The sequence below is a fragment of the Erigeron canadensis genome, chromosome 6 (genome assembly GCF_010389155.1).
Source record: "Erigeron canadensis isolate Cc75 chromosome 6, C_canadensis_v1, whole genome shotgun sequence".
Taxonomy (NCBI): Eukaryota; Viridiplantae; Streptophyta; class Magnoliopsida; order Asterales; family Asteraceae; genus Erigeron; species Erigeron canadensis.
Window position 1 is genome coordinate 44043653 of NC_057766.1, and position 27703 is coordinate 44071355.

Consider the following 27703-nt stretch of genomic DNA (forward strand, 5'->3'; position numbering starts at 1 on the left):
CAAACAGTATATCAAAATGACTTGCAAAACATATTCAAAGACTTAGGGCTATATATAGCACAAAAGTCAAACAGCTAGCCTACAGACTCGGTCTAGCATATATCTACTTCATTCAAAATTCAAAACAGAACTAATTCGATGATACTTTCCGAAAAGGATGTTGACCCAAATTTCTTTAACTTCTAATACAACGTGTGGAATAGTGAATTATATTCCAATAAGTTTTAGCCACAACTCTATTATCCACTTAATTTACACTCTGCTTTTAATGGAAGAGCGAGGTAAAAAAGTATATGAAGGTTAAATTTCTAATTATTTATAAATTTTGAGTAGTTTTGTATTTGACTACATTTGATGTTTTTAAATTCAAAGTTTATCTCATTCATATTACATTTTATCTTATCTTTTTACACAATACGAACAAATGATAGTTTTGTGCAAACGGATGCTATCTTATTAACCATTTTCCTATTTAAATGGGATCCACTCTATAATTGGCTTTTTTTTAAAGTAACGTTATCCAATATATTATAACACATGGTTAGTATAATGCAACAAACAATCCACTTTAAAAGAAATAGTTTACACGGCTATGATTGGATAGAAGTAAAATCGTACGTTCACTATTGAAAGTTGGAATGATTTACCGGTAGCAATATTTATATACAAAACAGCCGTTTGGCAAATCCTGATGTTTGTTTGACCAGTTTAAAGTCCCGGATTTGACAATCCCAGATGTTTGTTTGTAAAAGACTAGTTTAATACATGTTTGTTTCCATAATTTAATTAGAAGTAAAAATATTATTATACACATTAATTTGCTATGATTCAAAAAACAGAAATAATGTTACAGCCACAAATATTTTTATAACAACATTTTTACAAACGTATGTGTTTCCATTCCAAATCAAAATAATTTTTTTCTCCTCTCGTTTGTTAAAAGGGAGCGTGATAACAGTAAAACAATTCGTTTCTGTTTTTTTTTTTTTTAAATAATGTTTTTCTTCTTTCCTATTCCAGTTCTTCTCTACCGTAAATTCTTAAAATTGCTAATTTAAAGCTATTTTTTCCCCCAAATTCACCATTATAAACCCTAAAACAGAAATTTGTAGATGGTTTTATTTTGACGATGATGACCACAATAAATTAACCACGTACTAATCAAAATCAAATCCAATGCATAACCATTCGTCATAAGAACGAACTCACATTACAAAGATCGATCCGATCCACCAATGAACACTCTTATGGTACGCACGTATGTCAATTTTTTCAAATTTTACCTTTTGTCATCATATATTTTACCATCTTCTGATCCATAATTAGTTTAGTGCCAGTTTGATTAGGGTAGGGGTGTAAACCGACGAGACAGCTCACTATGCTGAATGAACATCGCAACAATATTAATTACATCATTTGTTTTTCTAAAAAACCTTAATTACATTCTTGTACCAGTTATATGTCTAGATTAGATGCTCCCTAATGCATTCTACACATATATTAAGGAGGTACACTATATTGTTTTGTTCAATCAAGTCATTTTAGTCACTGTTATAGACCTGATCCACACAAATATATTTTATGTTAACATATAACTAGGTAGATATTTAATATGCATCAGAATCAAACTTTATTACTTCTTGCATGACTAGTGTTGACAAGCGATGATCTTTGTATGTCACCTTCCTAGCTCATACCCTGCTCATGGTGAGATTGGGTATCGTTGACCATTGTTAAGGTCCAAAAAAACCATATCACTTTATTCCTTCTTGCATGAGCAGTGTACGTACATTGCTCATTAGTTCCTCTGTGGCTCTGTATCTTTCCATATAGACAGCCCTTTTTTAGTGTTGGCCTTCTTTGTTACTTCTTATAGCTATGATCTATGAATCATACCAATAACATTATTGCTGTATCATAAAAAGTCCCATTTCATTGATTTTACTAATAGACAATTCACCTATTGTGAAAGTGAATTTTTTTTTTTTGTTTAATATGCACAGCAAGAAACCAACTGTAAATTGAGATGGAAAACAAGAAGGAGTCCCCTGAAATAATTTCATCACCGATCAGCTATGCAGATTCCAATCAGGTTATTGTTATCAAGCAAGATATGATGGCCCCAAGATGCTTGGTCTTTGTGGTTTTTTGAAATTGTGTTTTGATTTTGCCAGGAGTTCAGTGGAAATGATCAGTTTGAAAGCCCACTTGATCTATCGCCGGAACAAACAACAGCTACACCATCTGTTTCGATTAGCATGCCACCTTCTTCTTTGGATGCCAAAAGAGTTACATTCAAGGACAAAGCCACATTAGTTGGAAACGATAGCCCGGGAAAAGGCGACACCACATTAGTTGATACAAGGAGAGTAAAAACACCAGACGGTCTCATACTCCCAGTGAAGATTCCAAGGATACATGAGTTGAAGGACAACAGATATAACTCGTTCAAGACATGGTCAGGTGGGCTTGAGAGACAACTTTCTACATTACGTGGAAAGTCGCTCCCACGTGTCGATCCAACTGAGATAAACACTCCCCATAAGAGTGTAGCCGTATCTGCAGACAGATATTTTAATGCTTTAGAAGGACCTGAGTTAGAGACTCTCAGGGTAAGTTGAAATTAATACTCTTCTCATTAATTAATTGTCAAAATCATACTCTAATATAATACAACCTGACCTCACTTATTTTGATCATCCCTAATCCAGTAATCCGAATGTCTTTTGTATGACTTTTACTTCCCTTCTAACATTTTGTCTCACTATTTTGGCTCTTCTTTTTTTACAGGCTTCCGAAGTAATAGTGCTTCCTGAAGATAGAAAGTGGCCATTTCTTCTTCGTTTTCCGATCTCAGCATTTGGTATGTGTCTCGGTGTTGGTAGCCAAACGGTACTGTGGAAGAATTTAGCCTTGTCCACTTCCACACATTTCCTTCATATAAGCCGTAGAGTGAACTATGCATTATGGTGCATATCCATCCTTCTTTTCGCCGTTGTTGCCTCAGCTTACCTTTTAAAAGTCATCTTTTACTTTGAAGCGGTTCGAAGAGAATACTACCACCCGATCAGGGTTAATTTCTTTTTTGCCCCGTGGATTGCCTTGCTCTTCTTGGCCATTGGGGTTCCAGAAGATATTGCTACAACACTACCACATTCATTATGGTATGTGTTAATGACGCCCATATTTTGTCTTGAGATCAAGATTTATGGGCAATGGATGTCAGGAGGGCAACGCCGCTTATCAAAGGTGGCCAACCCGTCTAACCATTTATCAGTGGTAGGGAATTTTGTTGGGGCGTTGTTGGGGGCATCAATGGGGTTAAAAGAAGGTCCGATTTTCTTTTTTGCTGTTGGATTGGCTCATTACACAGTCTTGTTTGTGACATTGTATCAAAGGCTTCCAACAAACGAAACTCTCCCAAAAGAACTTCATCCAGTGTTCTTTCTGTTTGTTGCAGCTCCTAGTGTTGCTTCCTTGGCGTGGGCCGAACTCAACGGCTCATTTGGTTATGGGTCTCGAGTTGCCTACTTCATTGCCTTATTTCTCTATATTACATTGGTTAGTTCCATTAAATCAATCCAGACTACAGCTTTTACGTATTTTGCTGATCAGGAGATGTAACTTGGGTGTACGTGCTGTTGTTACATTTACGTACAGGCAGTTCGAGTAAATTTCTTCAGAGGATTCAAGTTCTCGTTAGCGTGGTGGGCTTACACGTTCCCAATGACAGGAGCTGCAAATGCGACTATCACATACGCAAGTGAGGTCTCGAATATAGTAACAAAAGTGTTATCACTAACCCTGTTAACTATTGCTACCGTAACTGTGACAGGGTTACTGATAACAACTATGATTCATGCTTTTGTGTTGCGAGACCTTTTCCCAAATGATATAGGGATTGCTATTAGTGAGCAGACACCAAAAAGGCAACAGAATTGGTTTCATCGGAACACATGTGGATCTACTAAAGATATCAAACATCAACTCAATTCCACGAACTCGGGTGAAGAAATAGTCCAAGGTCCGATTTCCTTCTTAGAGCAGGCGTAAAACCATTCTCAGAGCCAGTTCTGCATTCATAATTCTAAGGTTAATTGACATGTAAAGGGGAGCTTTAGTAAGTTTGAAATGAGAGCATAGCATACAACATTTAGTAGATGTACTAAATCAACCTGACTCGGAACTTGGATAGAACGAAAACATGAGAAGGACCAAAAGAGAGAAGACGAGCTCTATGAATTGCTTTGGGAGAGAATTTTTCAGAAAGGTCACAAGAAACTTAACCCATCTTAAATTAACTGAAAAGCCTAATTATTAACCTACTGCATACTAAGTGGGAATGGGCCAAACCAAACTAAACCAAGAACAAATACAACTAATAACTTTTTCCCCCCTTTTCTGATTTTAGGCACATTGTATCTGACTAACCTACATGATTCATATGAAACAACTTCTTCACACGGATATAGTGTAATATTTAGGTCTGTCTTGTATTGATAACTTGGTTAGCGAGGTTGTCTTTTAACTTTTGTTTCTAGAATGTGAATAATATCTGTATCCTGTTTTTAACAATTGAACCTAGTACAATCTATAAACATATTAAATCATTTTTGTGTCCCACTTATGACTTACCTATACAAACTCTGCCAGGTAATGTGAACTTGTACTAAAAAGCTAGGAAAAAGTATAGTAGTTTCATATGGCCCATACATAAAACCAACTGGGTTGGATCAGTGGTTGGAGTTTATGCCTCTGGAAACAGAGGTCATGGGTTCGATCCTCATGCCCAACAAGGCTAGAGGTCCTTTTCTACCTATGGTAGGACTTGGAAGCAGTCTCTCTACCTTTGGTAAGGGTAAAGGCTGTCTACATATCAACCTCCCCCATACACCGTCGAAAACGGTATTGGGACCCAAAACCCGTGGAAGACGGCATTAGGAGTTACTTTACTTTATATGGCCCATGCATAGAATGAATACGAAAACCTTGCAATATGGCTTCTTCCTCAGTTGTTTTCTTGCTATCCGACTTTGACATTGTCGATTTTAAGTATGTGCCCCTCTGAATGGTTTCTCTTAAAAATGGGGTTCGATATGTTGCTTATACATTCCATGTGATATGCATGTGGTCCTATATATATATATATATACATTGAAAATATATATATATGTAGGGGGACAATCAAATAAGAACAGTTTTAAAATAAGAATGGTGGGAACACCTTAAAATCATCATTTTGATGCATTAAAAGTCCATAAAACTGACATAGTGCATAACTAATCATCATTATTTAAGTGTTTAACAACACATTGATTAATCAAAATCGAAAAAATCACGTTTTTTGTTGGATGCATCATTTTGATGAATATGCATCCAAGATGGATGCACAAAACAAAAAACATGATTATTTCGATTTTGACGGATGAATGTGTTGTTAATCACTTAAATAATGATAATTAGTTATGCACTATGTTAGTTTTATGGACTTTTAATGTATTAAAATGATGTTTTTAAGGTGTTCTCACCGTTCTTATTTTAAGAGTGTTCTCACCGAAGTGTTACCATATATATATATATATATATATCCAACCTTTGCTTAGTTGTTTGATTTGGTGGCACACGAAATTTATACCGCATATGGAATTAAACTTAGAATACCATGATGCTTTTTTTTAGTAGCTCGCAACGTGTTACAGAGAACTTATACAAAGCTAAACTTCTGTATGGTTCATCCCAAGAATGGTGACCACTTAGATTGTTCCAAACAAAAATTCAGATGATTATATGTTGGCTAAAAAAATACATGAAACGATACACTGTAGGTTTCGTTTATTAAGACCGTGTCAAGTAGAAAAAGGTACAATTGTTTCATACAACATGTAAATTTATTTTGTAACTAGACAGAGAAACCAGGAGCTCTAGCTGGCTAGTCCATACCAATGGTTTTCTTGCAATGTACAACTGCCTCGTGAATTGAGCTCTCAGAATCACAAGACGTTCGACGATTATCTACCTTACATGCTTCACTTGGTCTAGGACCGGAAATGCTTGAACATTCCCAATTCTCGACTCCTTGTACTCTACTACTATCTGACGTTCCCCGTCTTATTCGACACCAAAGGGGCCTAACCAAGTCCATATACTTTTGTATGATTCTTTTCGGCAGTTTATTGCACTTACGTAATGACAAAGAACGACTTTTACGAAAACGACCCTCCTCTTGAGTGCTAGAAGATGGAGAAACACGAATGGAGTCAGAAGATGGACCACATGATATCACGGGAACAAGGATACCATTTGATATTAGCTTATCGGCATGAACAGCCGTAGTAGGGGATTGGGATGTCGGGATATCAAAATTGAATTCGTGATGAACAAGAAACCTTTTGGAGGGTGTAAGGTTAGGGTCCATCTCGATGAATGAAGCACCGTCTGCTGCATCAAACGACACTCTAAAGGAACAATTTGGACTATCAAGAGACAGGTTTTGGTTCAGTAACCATGAGTATGAAAAGCTCTCTACAGAGAGAGGTTGCGAAGCTTCCATAGAGGTTAAACTCGAAAATTTTAATGATTCAAATCTTAAAGTCTGCTGGATACGTTTACTAGATATCCTAAACTATATATAAACAAGAAAGACACAATTATTATGTGGTCCTTGCTACCATAAAAATAAAGAATATAAACGACAAATGTTAACCCTACACATGATGCAATGTCGCATGTTATGTTTTTTGTGTTAGAAAAGAGCAGGCATTGGTCCCTTACCTTAAATATATTTATTCTTATTAGAAGTCCCATCGGGGTGCTAATTAAACGAATAGTATATCGGTATTCTTTTGGGCTGTTATCTTGGAAAGGGATCTAACTCTCTCTCTCTCTCTCTCTCTCTATATATATATATATAAAAAAAAACTTTAATAAATAACTACTTTTTGAAATCGTCTATAGTAAGGCATAAACTACCAAAAAACTCTAATGTGGGTTTCAAATTCCAACCAAAAAAGCTCTAATGTCGATATTTTCAACTTATAACTTATAAAAGTGAATACTCGCGCGCTAAATTGTTTTTGGCGTAGTTAGATACTCTTTTAAGCTAATATCTGTATTAAATTTCCCATCATACCATATAGTTACTCTTTAATGATTAATGATTTTTAGTAAGAACGCTAAATATGTTTAGTTAACCACCTTAAAAGTGGGCTAGCGGCTTATATGATATTTGCACAAAATATTTAATGAATTAACCTCCAAAGTGGCCTAATGGTCACGAGATACTCCGGCTGACCATATACATCTTAGTCAAAAAGACCCGTACTCCCCAAGTAACCCAATTAGAGAAAACCCGTTTGTTTACTAAATATGCTTAATGGTAAAGGTTTACATACATTTTTTTAACTCTTTTAAACCTATTGAACCGCTTCCCGCATAACTGCTCAGAGTTCCCCCTCTTCTAATTTCGTCGGTCTTCTCTAAGATCCTAGACAGGCCAAAACAAATAAAAGGAATTTTTTATGATCAATGCCTAGACATATAGTATGTGATTGATTATCCATTCATACCACGAGGTGGCTCCACGTGATGAAATCTTATATCATGGGAAGAATAGTATTTTAATGAAATTAACAAAAACGCATTCACAACCAACCTAAAGAAACAAAAACAGCAGACACTGGTCCCCTTGGGCTGTCTGAAAAGAAATGGGCATGAAGCATGGTATGAAGTCGTAGAAAGAGACTCCGAACCAAACGGTCTTTTAAAGACAAAAAACAATTAACTAGATTCACGTTCAGACAATTATTCGCAACTAGATTCATCAATGACACAATTGTTCTTTCATGTGCAGAAATTGACTGCCTTGACTCTTTTCGGGTCATGTATTCAAAGACTAACAAAATGGAAATCAGATGTGAAGCGAAAATCTCTCCAATTTTAAGACAATTCTGTCAAAAGCTTATTATGTCAACAAGGGACTAAACGATTGACAAGTTTCTGAGGAAAAAAACATACCCATAAATTCCTCTATAGATAACCTCTATTTAGTCTCTAATCTCTAATGCTGCACGAAAATAAATTATCCAATGAACGGAACAGAAGTACATCTAAAGTAGATTAAATATTAAACCAAAAAGTAGATTTATACACAAGGATACAACGAATGGTGAATTAGGATGTCATTAATACATGACGTATACATAAAAGAGAGATCACTTCATAAGATCTATGAATACAAAGGCATTCCAAAGGCTGTGTAAGAGCATAGACGGCAGTAAGTTTCTTGACCTTGTGAACACAGTACCCATTACAATCCCAAGAAATACAAGTGGTAGCATTCTTTGCATATTGAAATGTGCCAATGCAAAAGCTAAAGAACTAACTAATATTGAACACCATACGGGCATGTACCTGGTCAATGAAGGGAGTAGAAACCCGCGAAACACAACCTCCTCCCAAATAGGAGCACAAACGGAGACCACGATGGCGTAAAGAGCCATTGCCATGGGATCACGTGCAACAATCGATTGCTCGACATTTGAGACTGTGACTGGAGCGGGCGGGATCATGGGCATTAAATTTAGATTGACCTGTGAGAGACGGTTGACCAAAGGGAACATGAGGCACCCTAAGCCAATGTCAATATGCCATTTGCCTTTAAAGGTGAATTTAAACCAATCAGATGAAAGGGGGCGGAATGGTGCGAGGCAGCGGTGGAGGATTGCAATACCTGCAAGGCCTTCTGCCACATCCGTTAAAAGGCTGTACAGTGCTTGTCCTCTGTATGTCAAGGTCTCCTTTCTGAAACCTGATACATGGGCTAAAAATGGTATTATCCAAGAACCTACCAGCCAAAATGAGGCAATCCAAAGGAGCATCACCTGCATTATTGAACTTTGTTACCTCTTGCTCAGATATATGAATCGCTTATTGTTACGAGTCAATTCTCGTGCACGAATTTATCATAAGATGACAACTTAGCACTTATCATGAAGTACTCTAATACATAGACAGCAGCTTCAAGATACTAACCATTACATAATTGGTGAATAGTTACACCTTTACAAGTTCTAATTTCAATAAAAAAAGATTAAATCAAAAACCTTAAAAAACTAAAGGATGACATCAACAAGTACACTGTTGTGAGCAATGTCAAGAATATGAAATAAAAGGGCACTTTAAAATCCTAGCTTAGAAACGTTCTTTTATGAATACACGAACTTAATGTACTCATGCCCATAGTCACATGGAACTGGAAACACAACGGTACATGATCGCGGTCAGCTATGCCCCAAAAATTGGTAGGAGGTACCATATATTTGGCACGGTGTACCATTTACTTTGGTATGGTATGCCCAATAGATAATAATCTTAGTTTCCTATATCTGCACTTAATATTAAAAAGAATGTGATTATTTTAGCTATGTGCGAAGTATCAAGTTAATACAGGATATCACTAAACCATTAGGTGTATCTTAGATACCCATGGGTTAAATAGAGCGATTGCATATAAATGATGAAGATGTCACCCGAACGGATACTCTGATGATGGAGAATATTAATAATTTAGAAGTTTTTTGACAAGTCATATTTTAAAAACCTGTACTTGCAATTTAATGCATTGTCCAAGATATGGAATGTAATTAGGGGTGTTATACGAAGCATAATATGCCACAGGTAAATAAAGCCTAATATGTCCACAACCCCATCTAAGGTCCAAGAGAGGTATTACTGCTTTGTAACCCATTAAACAAGGATTTAAAGCCTAAGTGGACGAAATTTAAGTAGACAAGTAATAATAGTAAGTGAGTCACCAAAGAGAAAATTCAAGTGAGAATGGATAAAAGTATATAGTAGCATAGCACCTGAAGAATGGTTTTAGCTGTCCAGGGAACTGTCCATCGTTGTGCGCTAAATACGGCATCTACAGCCTATAAAAACAGCGCATGTAAAAGCATTCAACAACACAAGGTACAGGGGGTGAAGCAAGTTCAATAAAACCATACAAAGAGATTGAGAAAAGTTGCCCTTTTCAACAAGTTCAATAAAACCAAAAGCATGCTAAACAACTTGATAGCTCATTGTATTATGACAAAACCGGTGTTCACTTTCTAGCATAATCAATTCATTTATATTAAAGGCAAATTAAGATACGCCGCTATCAATTCCAATCTCGAAATAACTGTAACAACTACCTGTTGAAGCTTTGAGACCAAATCATGTTTCACAATATTCGATTGGTTTGGTTCTGATTCCGAGGGCAATGCTATATCGGGATCGAAAGAAGAGTTTTGTGGGTCTTTAAAACATGAGTATCTCCAGTTCTACACATCAACCAACGGCAAACCTAATCAGTAGAAAGAAACATAAGGCCCGATTTTCGTAATCTGTGATTGCTTTGTAACAACTTTATTTACAATAATATATGTGTCAATAGCAATTAAAAACATTATCAAAAGATAAACAAAGTGAAATTAAACTTACATTTCTTAAAAAATTTGAACAAGGACAAGGGCAAGAGGTTCGATTACTATTATTATTGTTGTTACAATGATGGGGTTTCTTATTATTATTATAGAGTTTATATTTAAATCTTGTATTTGTAGAAAGAAGATAAAAAGGACGAACAGAAAGCGGTTGACATAAAGGCGTTGTAGCAGTGGTCATCGTTTATCCGGAATTTGTTGGTAATCTTAACGACGTCGTTTTAACATGTCTAAGAAGCGATTTACAGGGGTTTGACTTTTATGGATGTGCAAGGAGGATGGACGGTGGCGGTGGCGGTGGCGGTGGCGGTGGCGGCGGTGGATAAGATGATAGTTCCGGCCAGGGAATGGATATAGCCAAGTGGCAAACCAATAATTCTGCGTGGGTTCGAATGTTCTAGAACAATTGCAAATGTTATCTCAAATTCTATAGTCTATACTCGTTCTCATCCGTTTAGTTTCCAACGATTGACGGCTTGCTTTGCGATATGTAATATAGCAACGAGTGAGTTTATAAAAGAAAATAAATTGCTCTTTCATGGGTTTTAAGCTTAAATACCTCGATAGGAAATATTAAGATATAAATAGATCATACCTCTACTTAAGATATAAATAGATCATACCTCTACTTAAATACTGCTTTCATTTTTTTACCTAAATGATAGAAAAGATTTTATAATCAATATGTTAATTTAACTTAAAAGAATTTTAAATTAATGGTTAAGTTTGTAGACAAGGTTGGTAATTGGGTACCTGTTAAAATAACTGGCAACTTTTTTCATTTTTAAAAATATTTGTTTTTAATATTTTAAAGTTCAACATTTAACTTTTTTATACATAAAAATAACTGTCACATTCAAATCATCAAAGATAAGTGTTAAACAAGTCGTTTTCATGTTTGAAAACTGAGAATGTTGTGTGTATCGAACCTATTAAGACACGATTTGCCAGCCTTAGTTGCAGTGCATTTAAAAAAATGTATCTGTTATATCAACGATCTATCTATTAGAGGTTGTAGTCAACAACTCTTTAATTTATACAAATTTAATGGCTAAAATAATATCGATGTGATCCATCATATATTAAGTAGTCAGATATTGTTTCTGTTGTTCGTTCGAGACTCATGAAGTTAAGGTTTAGAAGGACTGCGAGAGTCACTTCCATTCTTAATACTTGGAAGGTGCACGGAGATTGCTTGTTTGTTGATGATTGTTGCATAATTCTATCTCATTTGGATCCTACATCTACTTGTTTGTAATATAGGTAGGCTTGATATATCTGGTATTTGTTAGCCATTGTATTTTGTTCAGTGTCTATTTGGTTTACATATACGGGGCTGTCCCATATATGAATTAGTGTGATACTTAATCACGCGACTTGTATTGTTAAGTTGATGATTATATAAAAGTCAAAAAAAAAAGATTGATTAATTATAAATCTATATTCTTAATAATAATGAAATAAAAAAAGCAATTCTTTTCTATATTTATGGAAGGGGATCTATTAATTTATACATATTCTTAATACAATAATTTATAATATAAATATTTAACTTTTAAAATAACTACAGTATTTTTTTGCATCAGTTATTTTTATATTAATAATCATACCGTTTTCGTTGTCATCGCCACTTACCACATAAACGTACACCTGGTTAGTTACATTTGGAACAACTTTTTGACAAATAGTCACAAAAGAACTCATACTAGAGCTGTACCCTGTATTTTTTGCTAAACTTTTGAAGACGACATTGCTAGATATTACTCCGTAATTAATTAAATTAAATTAAATGTCTTAGGATGTGGTAATTTCAATGCGAATTGTTAAATCGTTCACCCCCAGTTAATATGCGTCGGTATCATTGGAACCACCTTGAGTACGTGACCCACTTTCTAAAACTGGTCTCAAGTGTGAAAGTCGAGAAAAATGTGTGTCAAATTAAAGCTTAGCTATGGCTATACTATATAATTAACAGGACAAGAAACGTGTGGGATTTAACCAAACAGATAATATTGGGCCCATGTTACAACCTAATGCGGCTCAACACGTGCCCTCAGACCCCTCAAATCCCTCTCAACAGCCGAACCCCAAGCCGACCATTCTAACCCTTTTCAACGTTTATGGTTCACCCACCCATGTACACGTATTCACAAATTGTGCTCATTTTTCTTCCCACTTATATATTGAATGTCTTGGTGTACATACTTATTGAATATATTGGTGTACATATATCTATATATATATAGATATATTTGTGTTTCTTTGACAAGTTTGTAATGTTAGGATTATATTTATCGAGCAATGGCTTATTATTATTATTGTTCTAGTACACGGGGTTTGTTATTTATTCTTTTGTTAGAGGTGATTGTGTGTATATCGGGTCGAGTTGGCTTAGGATCGAGATTATATGCTAACGATGACAACAACCAAGCATGGCTTTCTGATAATGGGACATTCGCATTTGGTTTTACTTCAGCTAATTTAGACACGACTTCAACCTCACAAGACGACAAAACATATCAACTCGGAATTTGGTTCGCTGACCTTCCGGGTGATCGCGTTCTCGTTTGGTCTGCATATTTGTAAGTTTATAATCACTCGTATCAGTAGTTTAGTCGGTTCCAAAGAAAAGGGCCTGATGATGACAGAGTCTGTAGTCTATCTTGTTAGCAATACACATATATATACCAGAACATGCATCGATTATGTGCTCAGTTTTACTATCGCTTTCATATGCTAAATCATAACTTAGGTGCTTAGGCTTATTTTTCTATGATAGCAAAAACAGGACATCTAAATAAGATGCATTACGCATATGTGTAACACTTGTACAAACTTTATAAACATAAAGTATGATAACAATTGTACTAGCATTTTGTGTTACTCTTACTTATCGATTTGGCATGCGCATATATGTTAGCTGTCCTTACTACAATTTTTGCAGGTTAATACCGTAATGATGCAATTTTCTTTCAATATTTTCTGAATATATAGAATTGCTCCGGTCACGAAAAATGCAATACTAGAGCTCGACACAACCGGAAACCTTGTCCTCACGGACGGTCGCACCACGGCATGGACCTCAAACACGACAAACGCTGAGATCCAATCTGCCCAGCTACTAGAAAACGGCAACCTCGTCCTCTATACAAGAGATCAAAACATAGCGTGGCAAAGCTTCTCACACCCATCAGACACCCTTTTGCCTGGTCAACCTTTGACCATAGATGTCGAGTTGACTTCTTCTCGCATACCTACACGTGGCGGCGGTTACTACACTATGAAAATACTTCAAGAAACCACTTCATTAAGCTTAGGTCTAACTTACAACTTACCAACGGATCCTTATAATCTATCAACAGACGTCCAGTCTAATTACTCATATTGGGCAACCCCTGAGTTCTCAAATGTTACCGGTGATGTAGTGGCGGTGCTTGACCAAGCGGGAAGCTTTGGGGTGGTTTATGGTGGAGATTCTGCTGGAGCGGTTTACGTTTATAAAAATGATAATGATAAAGGCGAGTTATCATCTGCTAGTAACCAAACCAACCGACCGTCGGTTCTTAGGAGACTAATTCTCGAAAATAATGGGAACCTACGGTTATACCGTTGGGACAATGATGTGAATGGATCTCGACAATGGGTAGCCGAATGGGCTGCAGTTTCAAACCCATGTGATATCGCGGGAGCATGTGGAAACGGTATATGTAATCTGGATAGAAGCAAAACAAATGCTTCTTGCGAGTGTTTGCCTGGTTCTAACACCAACGGGGAAGATTTCAGGTGCAGGATGAATTCATCCTCCCCCGGAAATTGCAGACTTCCCCGTAATACTTCCCAATTCAAAATTGAAACAGTTCAGCAAACAAATTACTATTACCTGGAATCAGCAGTGATAGCAAACTACAGTGACATCCCCACGGTTTCAAAGTGTGGTGATGCTTGTTTAACCGATTGTGAATGTGTTGCTTCTGTGTACGGGCTAAATCAAGAGAGTCCGTATTGTTGGGTGTTAAGGAGCTTGGAGTTTGGCGGGTTCGAGGATTCAGCTTCAACCATGTTTGTTAAGGTTCAGTCAAACGGGTCTTCGAGCCAATCGAAAGATACAGGGATGAGTAGCAGCACTCGTGCAAAGGTTTTGGTTGTTCCTATTGTACTTAGCATGTTTGTTCTTATTGGGCTCCTAACGTGTCTATTGTACATCTATGTTCATAAAAAGAGAGGCCTAAAAAGAGCTCTCAACAGTTCCCTAATTGTCTCAGGAGCCCCTCTTAGTTTTAACTTTCGCGATCTACAGAACAGAACAAATCATTTTTCAGAGTTGCTTGGAACAGGTAGACTAGTTAGCTACATCAATTGTTTGAACATATTTTTTTTTATATAATTGTTTGAATTTTCTCTGATATATAGTTGGTAACTTTTAGGTGGATTCGGCAGTGTTTACAAGGGGAGTTTAGGGGATGGGACGTTCATTGCAGTGAAAAAACTTGACCGGATTTTGCCACACGGGGAGAGGGAATTTGTTACGGAAGTAAACACTATTGGGTCAATGCATCACATGAACTTGGTTCGCTTGTGTGGATATTGCTCTGAAGGTTCACAAAGGTAAATTATAAGTTTTACTAATAAGTAATACCACCTCTTGTAAAAAAAAAAGAGTTTTATTGAGCTGAAATGTGAATATTGATCAAATTGCAGGCTTTTGGTGTACGAGTTTATGAAAAATGGATCTTTAGACAAATGGTTGTTTCCTTCACACAAAACACGAGAGAGGCTCTTGGAATGGCCTACACGATTTCAAATAGCAGTTGGCACTGCGCAAGGGATTGCATACTTTCATGAGCAATGTCGAAATAGGATAATACACTGTGATATCAAACCTGAGAATATTCTTTTGGATGAGAACTATTGCCCAAAAGTTTCGGATTTTGGATTGGCTAAGTTGATGGGAAGGGAGCACTCGCAGGTTGTGACCATGGTTCGAGGCACCAGAGGTTACTTGGCCCCTGAATGGATTAGTAATCGTCCTGTAACTGTAAAAGCTGATGTATATAGTTATGGAATGCTATTGCTGGAAATTGTTGGTGGACGAAGAAACTTTGATATGAGTTTTGATGCAGATAATTTCTTCTTCCCTGGATGGGCTTTTAAGGTGCAATTATGTTGCAGATATGTTTATACAATAATTATGTGTGTTCTAAACTATCTATGAAGTTCTATTTGATAGCCATATTATCAATCATAAGTTTATTGTTTGACGAATGCTTCATGACAAAATTTTTTTATAGGAAATGAAAAACGGAGAGGCAATGAAGGTGGCAGATAGACGACTGGAAGGAGCAGTGGATGAAGACGAACTTTTGAGAGCATTAAAAGTAGGATTCTGGTGCATACAGGACGAGGTGAGCATGCGTCCTTCAATGAGCGAGGTGGTGATGATGTTAGAAGGTTCGGTAGAGGTGAATGAGCCACCAATGCCACAATCGGTTTTGGAGCTTATTGAAGAAGGGTTAGACCATGTTTATAAGGCAATGAAAAGAGAAGTTAACCAATTTAGCTCTTTCACCGTCACCAACATGACAACAAGTCAAGCTTCTTCTCGTGCCACATGTAGTTACTCTTCAATGTCACCAAGATAACGATGGATTGAATTCAGTTGTTTTTCCATGATTGTATGTAGACTGTTTAGCATGCTTACTGCCAATCAACTAGAGATCATTTGTTGTTGAAAATTGAAATCCATCTTAAATTGAATATGAGGTGAAGTCTAACCATCAATTTTATCCATCAACCATAATAGATACATCAGTTCACGTAGTGTACATGTTCTTGCGGGTTGGTTTTGTTCTATAAACGTTGTGACACAAGCTAAAGAATCCCTTGGTAAAAATAAAGTACTAATGGAAAGAAAAAAAAAGCAGAGAACTAAAATTGGTGGAGTAATTTAATAAATTCAATTGTTTGATGACGACGAAAAAATTGACTTTGAAAATGTAGAAAACATAATATCCTCTATCGAAAAACCTTAAAAATCCATTGCACTTCCCCTCATTTTGAATGGAAATATCATTTCCTCGCCTATAGTTAATTAGGTTTTAGGTAAAATAAAATGAGTATTAAAGTAAAACAAATAAAACAATAGGTTTCTCTTTACTGAAAATCACCGTGCATCATGAAAATCATCGTGCATCAATTGTTTCGTGAATTTCTGTGCATCAATTTAACCATGATCTTAGGGTCAAGATCTCGTCCTATTTGTTTTACTTTAATAATTGTTTTACAATAACCAAACCAAACAATATAAAATGTTTATTATACACGAACGTTGTCACAAAATACGTGCTTTACAAAATAATGTTTTGGATCCAAATTCATATAAGATATTTGAACTCAAATTTTAAAAAACATAACTAAACATATATAACAATACTAATAAAAAAAATATGTAAAAAAATGTATAAAAGCATAAACAATAACCATATTAATGATTTAAATATTACATGATCGTTAGACGTAATGATGATGAAAGTTATTATATACTTAAAACGTTATATACTTATAAAGAGTGATGGAAATAATCAGAACCAAATGTTTAAAGGTAAGATCATAACTGTGTGAAAGTTGTTTGATGAAAACATTGATGTGTATTTTCTAGTCTTAAATTTATAAACACGAAATACCTAGCTACTGACTACTACACACTTGCGGGCAATGGACCTGGTCGTATGCAATATAGTTGACTTGGTAAACCAAGGTCGAACACAAGGACTTATTAAGCAATTGTTACAATAAAATGATTCAGATTAAAAGGGGGGTTTTTTGTGGCCGAATTGCCACTTTGCAAGAGTTAGTTGAAAAGTCAGTGTAGGATTAATCGCAAAAGAATATTTTTTTGTTGAATTTCGAAGAATAATTTAAAAGGAACACCTACTTGGATCAGCTCACATGCCAATCATCGGGTCTAAATATTACTTGCATTTGTTGAACGACTTAGAAGGTAGACAAGATGAACTCCCGTTATACTTGAAACTTTAATTGCTTTAGATATGATTATTGCTCCCGCACTTAATTTTTACTCAAAACAATTAAGCATTAAGAACCTAAGTTGATTTTATGATTTAATCTTTAAAAGCTTTCTCCAGAACTGCTTATTCGCCTAATCAGATCCCTCTATCATAAGCGTTGACTCACTCAAAATGAATTTAATTGTTTAAAATCTTTATCGTTGGTTTTGCCTGAACTCCAACGATTTTAGGTTAATTATAGACCGATTAACCGTTTCATAAATCAATTGACAATGACATAGATTTCTCCCGAACTTCTAATTACAATTATCAATCAAATAATATAAAAAATGAAAACAATATTTAAACCCAAATAATTGTGGATCTTCGATTAAACATATAAACCTTGTTCAACACTTTCAAGCAACATTAAATCGACCCTATGACATGATTACTACCCAAGCGGGTGTAAGAGATTTAGCTACTCATAATTAAAACACAAGAAAAAACGAATAGAGTAGAAATCATATTATACCAAAATGATTGAAGATAATCCGGTAGCAATGATGATTACAATCCAAAGGTGCAAAGATGTAAAACCCTAACAACTCGTTTGCTCCAAAAGCTAAGAACTATGAGAAAACTTGATGTGTGAAAATCAAGTTAAATTAAAATCCTTAAAAATACTCCAAATCGAATACCACACACAATCGGGCAGTGGACCCGTTCGAATGCAATATAGATTAAAGTAAGTAAAGGTTCGTTCCACGGAGACTACAAAGAGCTAGCGAGTTTTAAGTAGTTAAAAAGATTTTGGTTTTTTAAAGACACCACGTCATCTTTTTGTATTAAAAGTTAGTTGATTGAAAGAGTTAGAAATTCCTAAGAATTTGTCGAAAGAAAATTTGTTTTAAATCAAATAGGATGGGAAGATCATCCACTTTGACTCCATGATACACATTATTTAGGTTGCATATAATTGAAGAACCAATTCAAATATGTTGATTTATAACCGAGAACTAAACAAAGACTCACCCCGTACCTGTCAAGTTCGTTACTTTATTCAATTCCCTTAATTAACTAGTTCCATTACTAAGACCGGTACCCCAAGACGCCTTTCATAACTTTCCTAGCCAACTAATTGTTTTGGTTATTTAGATAACATTTGTGTCTATTGATTGTACCTAACCATTAACTCATTAACCCTTATTAATTATTAATTACTTTCTACCGTACCCGTCATAGAAACAATTGCTTCTAACCAAGCAATCAAAATAACTTCTACACAACCTAAGTTACCACTGAGATCATGCAAAAACTATCCGCAATTAAGAGTTAAATAACAAAGAATTAATAAGCTAAGATTACGACACAACGTTAAATCAAATCAACTTGAATTCAAAAGATTATGCAACCATTATTCAATGTATCACTTCATCTCAGTGGATGACGAATTATTTAGCTACTCATAATCATAAACAAAGCACAAAGAGTAAAAATATAGAAGAACATATTGTACCAACGTGTAGAAAACAAGTAAACGCTAAGAAAATCGATAACCGAATGCCTTGAAGCTCACGAACAACCCTTAGACCTTGATGGACGAAAAAGCTATTGAGAATAGCCCCAAAGAACCCTAAAATCGACTAGAGGTGATTGTATATCGAATGGGACGGTTATGGTCTTGTATTTATAGAGTTTACAAAAAGTCTTCACAAACCGACCTACAGGTGCGACGCACCAAGCTTCAGGTGCGGCGCACCTGGCCTTGTTTTCAAAAATAATCCTGCCCGATATGCGACGCACCACAGGGTTGGTGCGCCGCACCTTTTTTTTTTTTTTAACATCTTCCAACTTTCTGAGAAGAAAATGCTCCGCACCACTCTACCAGGTGCGCGCACCTGCTCTGTTTTCAGCCAAAACTTGTAGTTTCCATTCCGTCTTCACTCGTATGCGTCCATGAACCATCCTAGTGCATCTGATAGTCATCCGAAAGCTGTTTCTAACCATTTCACCTGTTCTAAGCCTACACCACTAACAATACCATCAAAGTATCGAATATACATGTAAATTGCACATAATTAAGCTTAAAACGACTTAGAAACGATATGGGAATATGCATATAAATGGACATATCAAAACTCAAGAAATTATATGCCAAAATTTGTCCTCAAAAACTGAACCCTAATCGTCTATGTATACAAAAACAACGTGTAACGGCCGGTAGTGGGCTAACTGGCCGTTAGTTTTCTTCTTCCTTGTAACGGTCGTTACTCCAGTAACTGCCCGTTAGTGAGGTAACTGCAAGTTACAGGAGTTTCATGATTTTCCTTTGTAATGGCCATTACTCCAGTAATGGGAGTTATAGAGTCCAAGATTCGTTTTCTTCGTCTTTCGCTTGATTTCAACCGAAACCTTCTCCCGTTTCTTCCATAAGTCATCAAAATCAACCAATTCATTCGTCTAATCAATTTTCAACCTGAAAACACTTAACACACCTTCAAAGCATCAAAAGTTGGATATAAAACTATAAAAATAACGAATAATTGGTCTAAAAATCACGTGGAAAATGGTATAAAATATGACACATCAAACATGATAACCCAAAAGTTTAAAGTCATTAAAATGAAATGAAAAATTTGATGTGAACAAAAGTTAAAAGATGAAAACTTTAGAGGTTAAAATGAAAATTGATAAAAAAATTATTATATGTTATAAAAACTTATACATTTTATGCATAAAGAACTTGTAGATTCATATAGGTTTTTAGTATATATATAATAAAGAAACTATCACAAATGATCCTTGTGGTTTGATCGATTTGCATTTTCGTTCCTATGTTTTTTTTATCATTAGGTGTCCATGTCCTTTTCATTTTCATTGCCAACCGTCCCTAATTGTTGTTGGGGATAATGGCCAGAGTTTTTTATGGTGAAAAAGCGCGGCGACAGGATGCTGTGAGGGTGGCCGGAAGTTTGGCAGGTCATGGGGGTGAGAGAGAGAGGAAAATGATGAGTTTTTTTTGTCTTTTATTACAAATAGTCCTTCAAAGATGTATTATCACAAATAGACCTCATGGTTACAAACTGGACGAAAATGCCCTTACACATGAGGGGTTTAACGGATAAAAACTAACGGTTGTTAGTGGCAAAGACAACTAGCAATGAAAATGAAAAGTACAGGGACACCTAATGATAAAAAAAAAAGCAGAGGGATGAAAATGCGAATCGAACAAACCACATGGACGATTTGTGATAATTTCTCTATATAATATAATGAAATCATTTCCAAAAAAACATTACAATACAATTGGCAGGTAGCTAGACCAAGTTGCGCTGCTACCTCCTTTTGAATAACAAATCCAATCCTACTAAATACAATGTTTTAGGCCCTAATGGACTTACTATTTATCACTTTTTGAACCCGTTTCAAAAATCGCATAGATTTGGAGGGAAAAACACCAAATGTAAAATCTAAAAGGGACAAACTTATGTTGTTTCTCAAAACAAGTTTTCTTATGTCTTGTAACTTTGCTCAACACTGCTTTGAACGCCGTTTGTCCCGGGTAAAATATGAAAATAATGTGTGATAATATTGGCACGTTGGAAAAGAAAAAAAAGGGGAGGGGAGGGTGAACTGAAATAGTACAGTAATTAAAAGGGTGAACTGATATATAATTTTGGACTTGATATATAACTAGTCCAAAATTATAATATATCATACACCTAAAAAAAGGGAGGCCGAGGTGAAACAGCCAGCCAACAACTCCACCTGTATTTCGATACAGTCTAGGCAAAATCAGTCCCCTTGCATTGTCTGTTTCTCCAATCACAACGTATTTGCCCTCAGAAAACATCGCCTCCCTCTTTATATTCCACTGCTTACAAATTTAACTCCATTCATTCATTATCTTTCTCTCCGATTTGGTTTCTGGGTTTTCATTTCGAAAGCAGCCAATAACTGAAACAGAAGATGGCTCATGTAGTTGCTACCAAGCTGCTTCACAATTCATTTGTTGCTGGAAACAATCTTAATAACAATACTAATGATCAGACTGAAAACATCAACAAGCCCTGTTCCATTGGCCGGATCAGCCACCACCGCCGTGTTCTCACCATCACCGCTAAGCGAGCCGCCAATCTTGAAGTTCTTCCTGTCACTCCTGAAGATATCCCTAAGGTCCCCGTCCCTCCTTTTGTCCTTTTTACTTTTCTTTTTTTTTATATAGTTTTATGTCCTTGATAAATTTAAGTTGCAATAGAACTGATTGATCAATTATGCTCTACATCTTATCTTTGTGATTATATATATATGTGAATTATTAGTATTCTCCGGTCACTACATTCAATTTATGATAATGTAGTTAAATGTTTTTCTTCTTTCCTTTCTAAATATACGAGTTTGTAACTTTCTGCTCTATTGATAGTAGTTAGTTATTGTGTGTATTTTCATTTATTAAAAACACGGAGTCTGTTAGAATTATTTTTCATGTATTTCAAAAGGAAAATATTAAATATGTTTTTGCATATTTTGAAAGAAACAGGGGTTATTAACTCGGAGTAATTTGTTGGAGAGTTTTAGTTAAATCGAAGGCTTCTCTTTTGTTTCTCTGGAAAAAAAAAAAGACACTCCATACTAAGATCTATGATGTATTAAACAGATAGGAGAACAAAGTTATGAATCGCAGGATGTTTCACGCAAAGGAGATAATAGCTCAGCAGGGATATGGTCCAAGCCCGTTGTTAAGCGAAAGACGAAAATTGTTTGTACAATCGGTCCATCAACCGACACCAAGGAAATGATATGGAAGTTAGCTGAGACCGGTATGAATGTTGCAAGATTAAACATGTCTCATGGAGATCATGCTTCTCATCAGAAAGTTATTGATCTTGTTAAAGAATATAATGCTCAGTCCAAGGATAACGTCATCGCAATCATGCTTGACACTAAGGCAAGTTTATTTATATACGTCTTTCTACTAAAAATATTATTTGTATTTACAGAAAATAATTCATCAAGATTTTACTTGTTTTGTCAGGGGCCTGAGGTTAGGAGTGGGGACTTGCCTCAACCGGTTAACTTAGAAAGTGGCCAAGAATTCACTTTTACGATTAAAAGAGGGGTTGGTACCGCGGACTGTGTTAGTGTTAACTATGATGATTTTGTCAATGATGTAGAGGCCGGTGACATGCTTCTGGTTGACGGTATGCTAAATTTATTTCATTCATTTCATACCCCAGTTTTGTGTTTTTCATGTGATAGGATTAGACCAGTTAATAATAATTGAACAAACAATCTTAAGGAACAAGTTAATGGCCTGTATTCGAGAGATAAGACTTAGCCAACTAAGTTAATGATTCTTATACATTTAGTTATTCAATTAGTGAAACTAAGTATAATAGTATGCTAATTCATGTGAAGGTTAATATCCTAAGTTCCTAACTCCTAACTACTGAAGAGTGACAGCCAACTAATTTAAAATTAATAAAATGATTAATGATATAATTTAGTCTGACCACAAGAACTGAGGGGCTCTATTTTTGTATAATTCCTTTTTTCTTATTCTTCTTTGGTAGCAAGACATCACACCTGAAGAATAGAAAAATTAAATTAAAAATCACTATGTGTCATTTTGCATATGTTTTCAATTGAATTTTCTAACATTCTCTTCATGGACCATTAGCTTATTAATATGTAACAAGGTTATATTAATATTTTTTTGATTTCTAATTATGATGAATTGTTGCTTTCATTAGGTGGTATGATGTCGCTAATGGTGAAGTCCAAGACTGAAGATTCAGTAAAATGTGAAGTTGTGGATGGTGGTGAGCTCAAGTCTAGACGCCATCTAAATGTTCGAGGAAAAAGTGCAACTCTACCATCTATTACTGGTTAGACTTAACAACTGTACAACCTTCATGATGGCAATGATAAGTATATGTTATTTTTGCATGTGATTAGATTTTTAAATCATTTAAATATTTTTGTAACAGAAAAGGACTGGGATGATATCAAATTTGGCGTGGACAATCAAGTTGATTTTTATGCGGTTTCTTTTGTTAAAGATGCAGAAGTCATCCATGAGCTGAAAAACTATCTAAAAAGTAAGTATATTGGTGTCGCCAATGCATATAACGTTTTAAGATAGGAGCTCATAAAAATCTTTCTCCATGAAGTTATGCTGTTTATTAATACTATTGCTATCTTTGCAGGTTGTGGTGCAGATATTCAAGTTATCCCAAAAATTGAAAGTGCAGACTCCATACCAAATTTGCATTCAATTATCACTGCTTCTGACGGGGTAAATTTTAACGTTATTCCATCATTCTTGTTATCTTTTAAATATTGTTGGCTGGTGTTACATTTGGTTGGCTTGTAGTGATATTTGATCACAATTGTGGAAGATTCTGGTGCTTGAAAACTATGACATGGGTTCTTTGCCTCAATAAACATCTCTTAGTGCTGTTTTTTTTCTCTGTCCAGGCAATGGTTGCAAGAGGGGACCTTGGTGCCGAGTTGCCAGTTGAAGAGGTTCCATTGTTGCAGGTAAGGCTTTCTATCAGTAGTATAAGAGGTGGGAAATTAAGTAGGCTGGGTAGTGGTAGCCAGTAGAGGTGGCAGTGTTGCGCTATTGATTAAAAAATGGGTAAACTTGGGTAGTTGGGTTACAGATTAGAAAAGAAAATTTAGCTATATGGGAAACAACGTAAACGGGTTGAAAGTTTCTCCCAAAAGTGTACTTTTATTACATAAACCTCCTAAATCATTCTTTAAAAAAGTTATATTGTCAATGAATTCTCACATTTGGGTGACTTTAAAAGTGTAATCATATTTGGCACACTAAAAATTTATACATTTTGACTGACCCTTAAAAAAATTATCTGCTTTGACCTGTTACCAACCCACAAACACTTTTTTGTCTATAAACTTTGACCGACCTTTATCAAATATTTAGTAAATTAACAAATATGACAACAAACACTTTGCCCGTTCAAATAAAATCTGTTATTTGGAGTAAAGCATTTCAAGAGATTGTGAGCATTGGAATTCATTTGGGAGAGATTAAACCAGTACAACCCATTATACTCATTCGCTTACTTCCTTTATATTTGCAGTTATAACTTTTCCCCATTTGGCACGTTTAGGACAGCATATCAACCCACATTGACTCATTTATAGACAAATGGGTTGAATTTGGCATCTCTATATTTTACTTTCCAAAAAAAACCAGTGCTATTAAAACTGCCACTTCATGCAATTAAGGATTAATTTATTGATTAATGGGTTGAAATGGCCATCTCTAAACATAGTGACTACAACGCTACTAACATTGCCACTTCATGCAGCTAAGTACTAATAGCAATCCATTTAACTGAATTTCTTTCATTAGGAAGAGATAATCAGACTGTGCCGTAGCATGGGAAAAGCTGTTATTGTAGCAACAAATATGCTTGAAAGCATGATTGTTCATCCTACACCTACCCGGGCAGAGGTATCTGACATTGCTATTGCTGTTCGAGAGGGTGCTGATGCAGTAATGCTTTCTGGAGAAACTGCTCATGGAAAGTAAGAATTGTCTCTACATGTTGTAGCATCTTCATTTATTTGGTATCAAGAGCAATATACTTGAAACTAAGTCTTTTGTTTTTGCTATTAATTTTAGGTTTCCGCTAAAAGCTGTCAACGTAATGCACACAGTTTCGTTAAGAACTGAATCAAGCATAATGGGTGGTGGCACAACATCTAGCCTTAGTCAAGCCTATAAGGTAGATTACTTGTTGCTTATAACATTCTTTTTCTTTTTCTTTTTTTTTTACCTTTTCAAAAAAAAGAAATTACTATAATACTCGACTTAACAAACAGAACCATATGAGCGAAATGTTTGCATACCATGCCACATCAATGTCCAACACTCTTGGAACTTCAATTGTGGTATTTACGAGAACCAGTACAATGGCCGTCCTACTGAGCCATTATCGACCCAATGGAACTATATTTGCCTTCACTGATGAGTAAGTCTCCTGTTACAATGCTTTGTCAATAGTTGGTTTCCTGAAGATCGGTTTCAGTTGTGTTGATTTATTTACCAATTTAAATATTGTACCTGATAATCAGGAAAAGAGTACAACAGAAATTGGCTTTATATCAAGGAGTTTGTCCCATTTATATGGAGTTCTCAGATGATTCTGAAGAAACCTTTGCGAAAGCTCTTGCTGTGTTGAAGGTGAGATCCACCACACTGATGCCTATACCTAGTTTTTGATGTTATATTTCACCTTTTTTTTCTAAGAGGGAACTGGATGTGCATTTTAAAAGAGTCAAAACTCAAAAGCATAGTGTTAGATTGAGACACATAAATAGTTTGGTAACATATTGCTGCTTGAAGGGGAAAGTAAAGTTACTTGTTAATCTCTCTTTTACCTTTGTTTTGGTCACCTGCACCATTGAAGTTACACTTTCACTTGCAACGTTACATTACACTTTTAGAATGCACATTGAGAGACCCCTGGACATTCACAAAGGGGAACCTTATCCCGTGTGATCAGTTCTTGCATATTTAGTTGTAGGAGCTTTGCTGATAGATAGATATTATGTATGAATTTGTTGGGTGTTTTTACAAATTTTATTCTTGAAAATGACGTGGAGTTTGTATGTGCAGAGTCACGGGATGATGAAGGAAGGCGAGCACGTAGCTCTTCTTCAGAGTGGTAGACAGCCCATTTGGCGGTCCCAGTCCAACCATAACATTCAGGTCAGAAAGGTGTAGATGCAATAAACAAGATGAAAGATTCATGCTTGCAAGCTGCAAGCAAGGTTGATTTTTTGATCATCCATTTAGAAAGATGCATATGTATCTTTCTGCACATCTTCGTTTTCTACTATTGTTTTTGTTCTTCTTTATTAACTTTTCCTGTCTGCCATAGATCCTGTCAAATTCAAATTAAGTTGAGATTCAGTTCCTTGAATATGTAGAGACTATGTATCAGATAGCAAATTCTGAAAGTCCATAAACTTCTGTGTCATTATCTGAGTTTATAGAAGCATTGAGATCATTATAATTAACAAAGAGCCCTTTATTATGTCTTTTATTACTGGCAGTCTGGCATTACAGTTATTATTATAAAAGAAACATAACAAAGTATTATGAGTAGTTTTTTTTTTATTCTGTTAAAAAAATCCCATCTGATCCTCATCTCCTGAAAATACGAGTTTATTCAATTACATAACACATAATAATCAAGTATTAAAGACTGTCACTTCAGGATCAAACGCTGCTTTTGATGGCGTCACTGTATCCATTTTGTTGATCATAGAACCTGTCCCATAGCATAACCCCACCATACTTGGGAGAACTCTTGATTGCTGGAAGAACCTGAGACGTGAGAACATCTGGTGGAATGTATCCGCTGCCGGCAGCTCCTGTAGCAGCCGGCAAACCCAAGAAAAACTGATTGGAGTTCACCTGAGTCCACTCGTTCCATCTGGCTAATAAAGCATCAGCATTTGCCCCATACTCGCATTGCCCATTGTTGTAGAACTGAATCCAGACATAATCAAAAATCCCGTCCCTGATTGCCGTGATCAGTTGGTTATCTGTGAAAGGGCACTGGGGTGCTGCAGACAAGTAAACTTTTTGCTGTGAGCCATGTGCTGTGAGTGCCCTAGCCAGGTCAGACCAGTACTGGTCTGTACCCTGCTCAATGTCGAAGTCGATTCCATCCAGAACAGCATCTCCTAACAGCCTGGAAGCCGACTGCCCGCCTAGGAAAGTGTTCCACAAGTAATCAGCGACTTGCTGTGCATCTTGTGGTGACGATAATGAATAGCTTCCAATGGCTCCTCCTAAAGAAAGAAACACCTTAACACCCTGGCTTTGGCATGCGCGTATGTCGGAGCTTAAACTAGAGCAGGTAGAAGCAGGATCACAATGGCCTGCTAGGTTCAGGACTGGTGTTTGGCCGTTACCAAAGGTGGTCAAGAAAGCTATGTTTACAAATTGGTAGTTTCCAGTAGCACAGGCGGCTGCTAGGGTCCCTTCATCAGTGTGTTGGCCCCAGTAAGTGGCTATACCGGCTGCTTCTGAGGGTTTAAAGAATGAGAAAGCACTGATGAATAGGAACATGAGCAATGCCGACGAATAATGTAGATAAGTGGATGCCATGTTTTCTGAGTTGTAGTTTGATGTATGTTTGTGAGTGTTGTGTTGCTTCCCAG

General features: G+C 35.9%; 6 protein-coding genes and 1 long non-coding RNA gene across 10 annotated transcripts; 3 read left to right on the top strand and 4 right to left on the bottom strand.

The window, feature by feature from the left end:
- The first annotated feature begins 1186 nt into the window (after nt 1-1186).
- Nucleotides 1187-4530, top strand: LOC122605466 (S-type anion channel SLAH2-like). Its single transcript, XM_043778421.1, has 5 exons — nt 1187-1250; nt 2004-2092; nt 2175-2612; nt 2791-3561; nt 3661-4530. The coding sequence occupies exons 2-5, from the start codon at nt 2027-2029 to the stop codon at nt 4051-4053; spliced, it is 1668 nt and encodes a 555-aa protein (XP_043634356.1). The 5' UTR covers nt 1187-1250; nt 2004-2026; the 3' UTR covers nt 4054-4530.
- On the bottom strand, nt 1914-3311 carry LOC122605467. The gene is made up of 2 exons (XR_006324623.1): nt 2683-3311; nt 1914-2559 (listed from the first exon to the last, which is right to left on the bottom strand). It is a non-coding gene; the product is annotated as an uncharacterized LOC122605467 (long non-coding RNA).
- A 1273-nt stretch (nt 4531-5803) lies between the features above and the next one.
- LOC122603416 (probable membrane-associated kinase regulator 6) lies at nt 5804-6610 on the bottom strand. The gene has a single exon (XM_043776109.1). It carries the CDS (start codon nt 6548-6550, stop codon nt 5930-5932), a length of 621 nt encoding a protein of 206 aa, XP_043632044.1. The 5' UTR covers nt 6551-6610; the 3' UTR covers nt 5804-5929.
- Nucleotides 6611-7397: 787 nt separating this feature from the next.
- Nucleotides 7398-10970, bottom strand: LOC122605993. Of its 4 annotated transcripts, XM_043778961.1 has the most exons (6): nt 10483-10970; nt 10194-10322; nt 9864-9929; nt 8410-8879; nt 8014-8062; nt 7398-7483 (listed from the first exon to the last, which is right to left on the bottom strand). In XM_043778961.1, exons 1-5 carry the CDS (start codon nt 10663-10665, stop codon nt 8050-8052), a joined length of 861 nt encoding a protein of 286 aa, XP_043634896.1. In that variant the 5' UTR covers nt 10666-10970; the 3' UTR covers nt 7398-7483; nt 8014-8049. The 4 variants fall into 4 exon arrangements, with proteins under 4 accessions (XP_043634896.1, XP_043634895.1, XP_043634894.1 ...); XM_043778960.1 differs by lacking the exon at nt 7398-7483 and having other exon boundaries at nt 7792-8062; XM_043778959.1 differs by lacking the exons at nt 7398-7483; nt 8014-8062 and having other exon boundaries at nt 8101-8626; nt 8729-8879; nt 10483-10959.
- A 1729-nt stretch (nt 10971-12699) lies between these two features.
- Nucleotides 12700-16262, top strand: LOC122605540 (G-type lectin S-receptor-like serine/threonine-protein kinase At5g24080). Its single transcript, XM_043778497.1, has 5 exons — nt 12700-13066; nt 13479-14818; nt 14909-15089; nt 15183-15636; nt 15773-16262. Exons 1-5 carry the CDS (start codon nt 12786-12788, stop codon nt 16121-16123), a joined length of 2607 nt encoding a protein of 868 aa, XP_043634432.1. The 5' UTR covers nt 12700-12785; the 3' UTR covers nt 16124-16262.
- Nucleotides 16263-21214: 4952 nt separating this feature from the next.
- LOC122602608 (plastidial pyruvate kinase 2-like) lies at nt 21215-26500 on the top strand. The gene is made up of 12 exons (XM_043775208.1): nt 21215-21667; nt 22149-22439; nt 22527-22692; nt 23245-23379; nt 23482-23592; nt 23701-23789; nt 23972-24034; nt 24879-25054; nt 25152-25254; nt 25352-25500; nt 25604-25712; nt 26148-26500. The coding sequence occupies exons 1-12, from the start codon at nt 21461-21463 to the stop codon at nt 26253-26255; spliced, it is 1707 nt and encodes a 568-aa protein (XP_043631143.1). The 5' UTR covers nt 21215-21460; the 3' UTR covers nt 26256-26500.
- A 47-nt stretch (nt 26501-26547) lies between these two features.
- LOC122602609 (acidic endochitinase SE2-like) lies at nt 26548-27686 on the bottom strand. Its single transcript, XM_043775209.1, has one exon. The coding sequence runs from the start codon at nt 27648-27650 to the stop codon at nt 26754-26756; it is 897 nt and encodes a 298-aa protein (XP_043631144.1). The 5' UTR covers nt 27651-27686; the 3' UTR covers nt 26548-26753.
- Nucleotides 27687-27703: the final 17 nt, after the last annotated feature.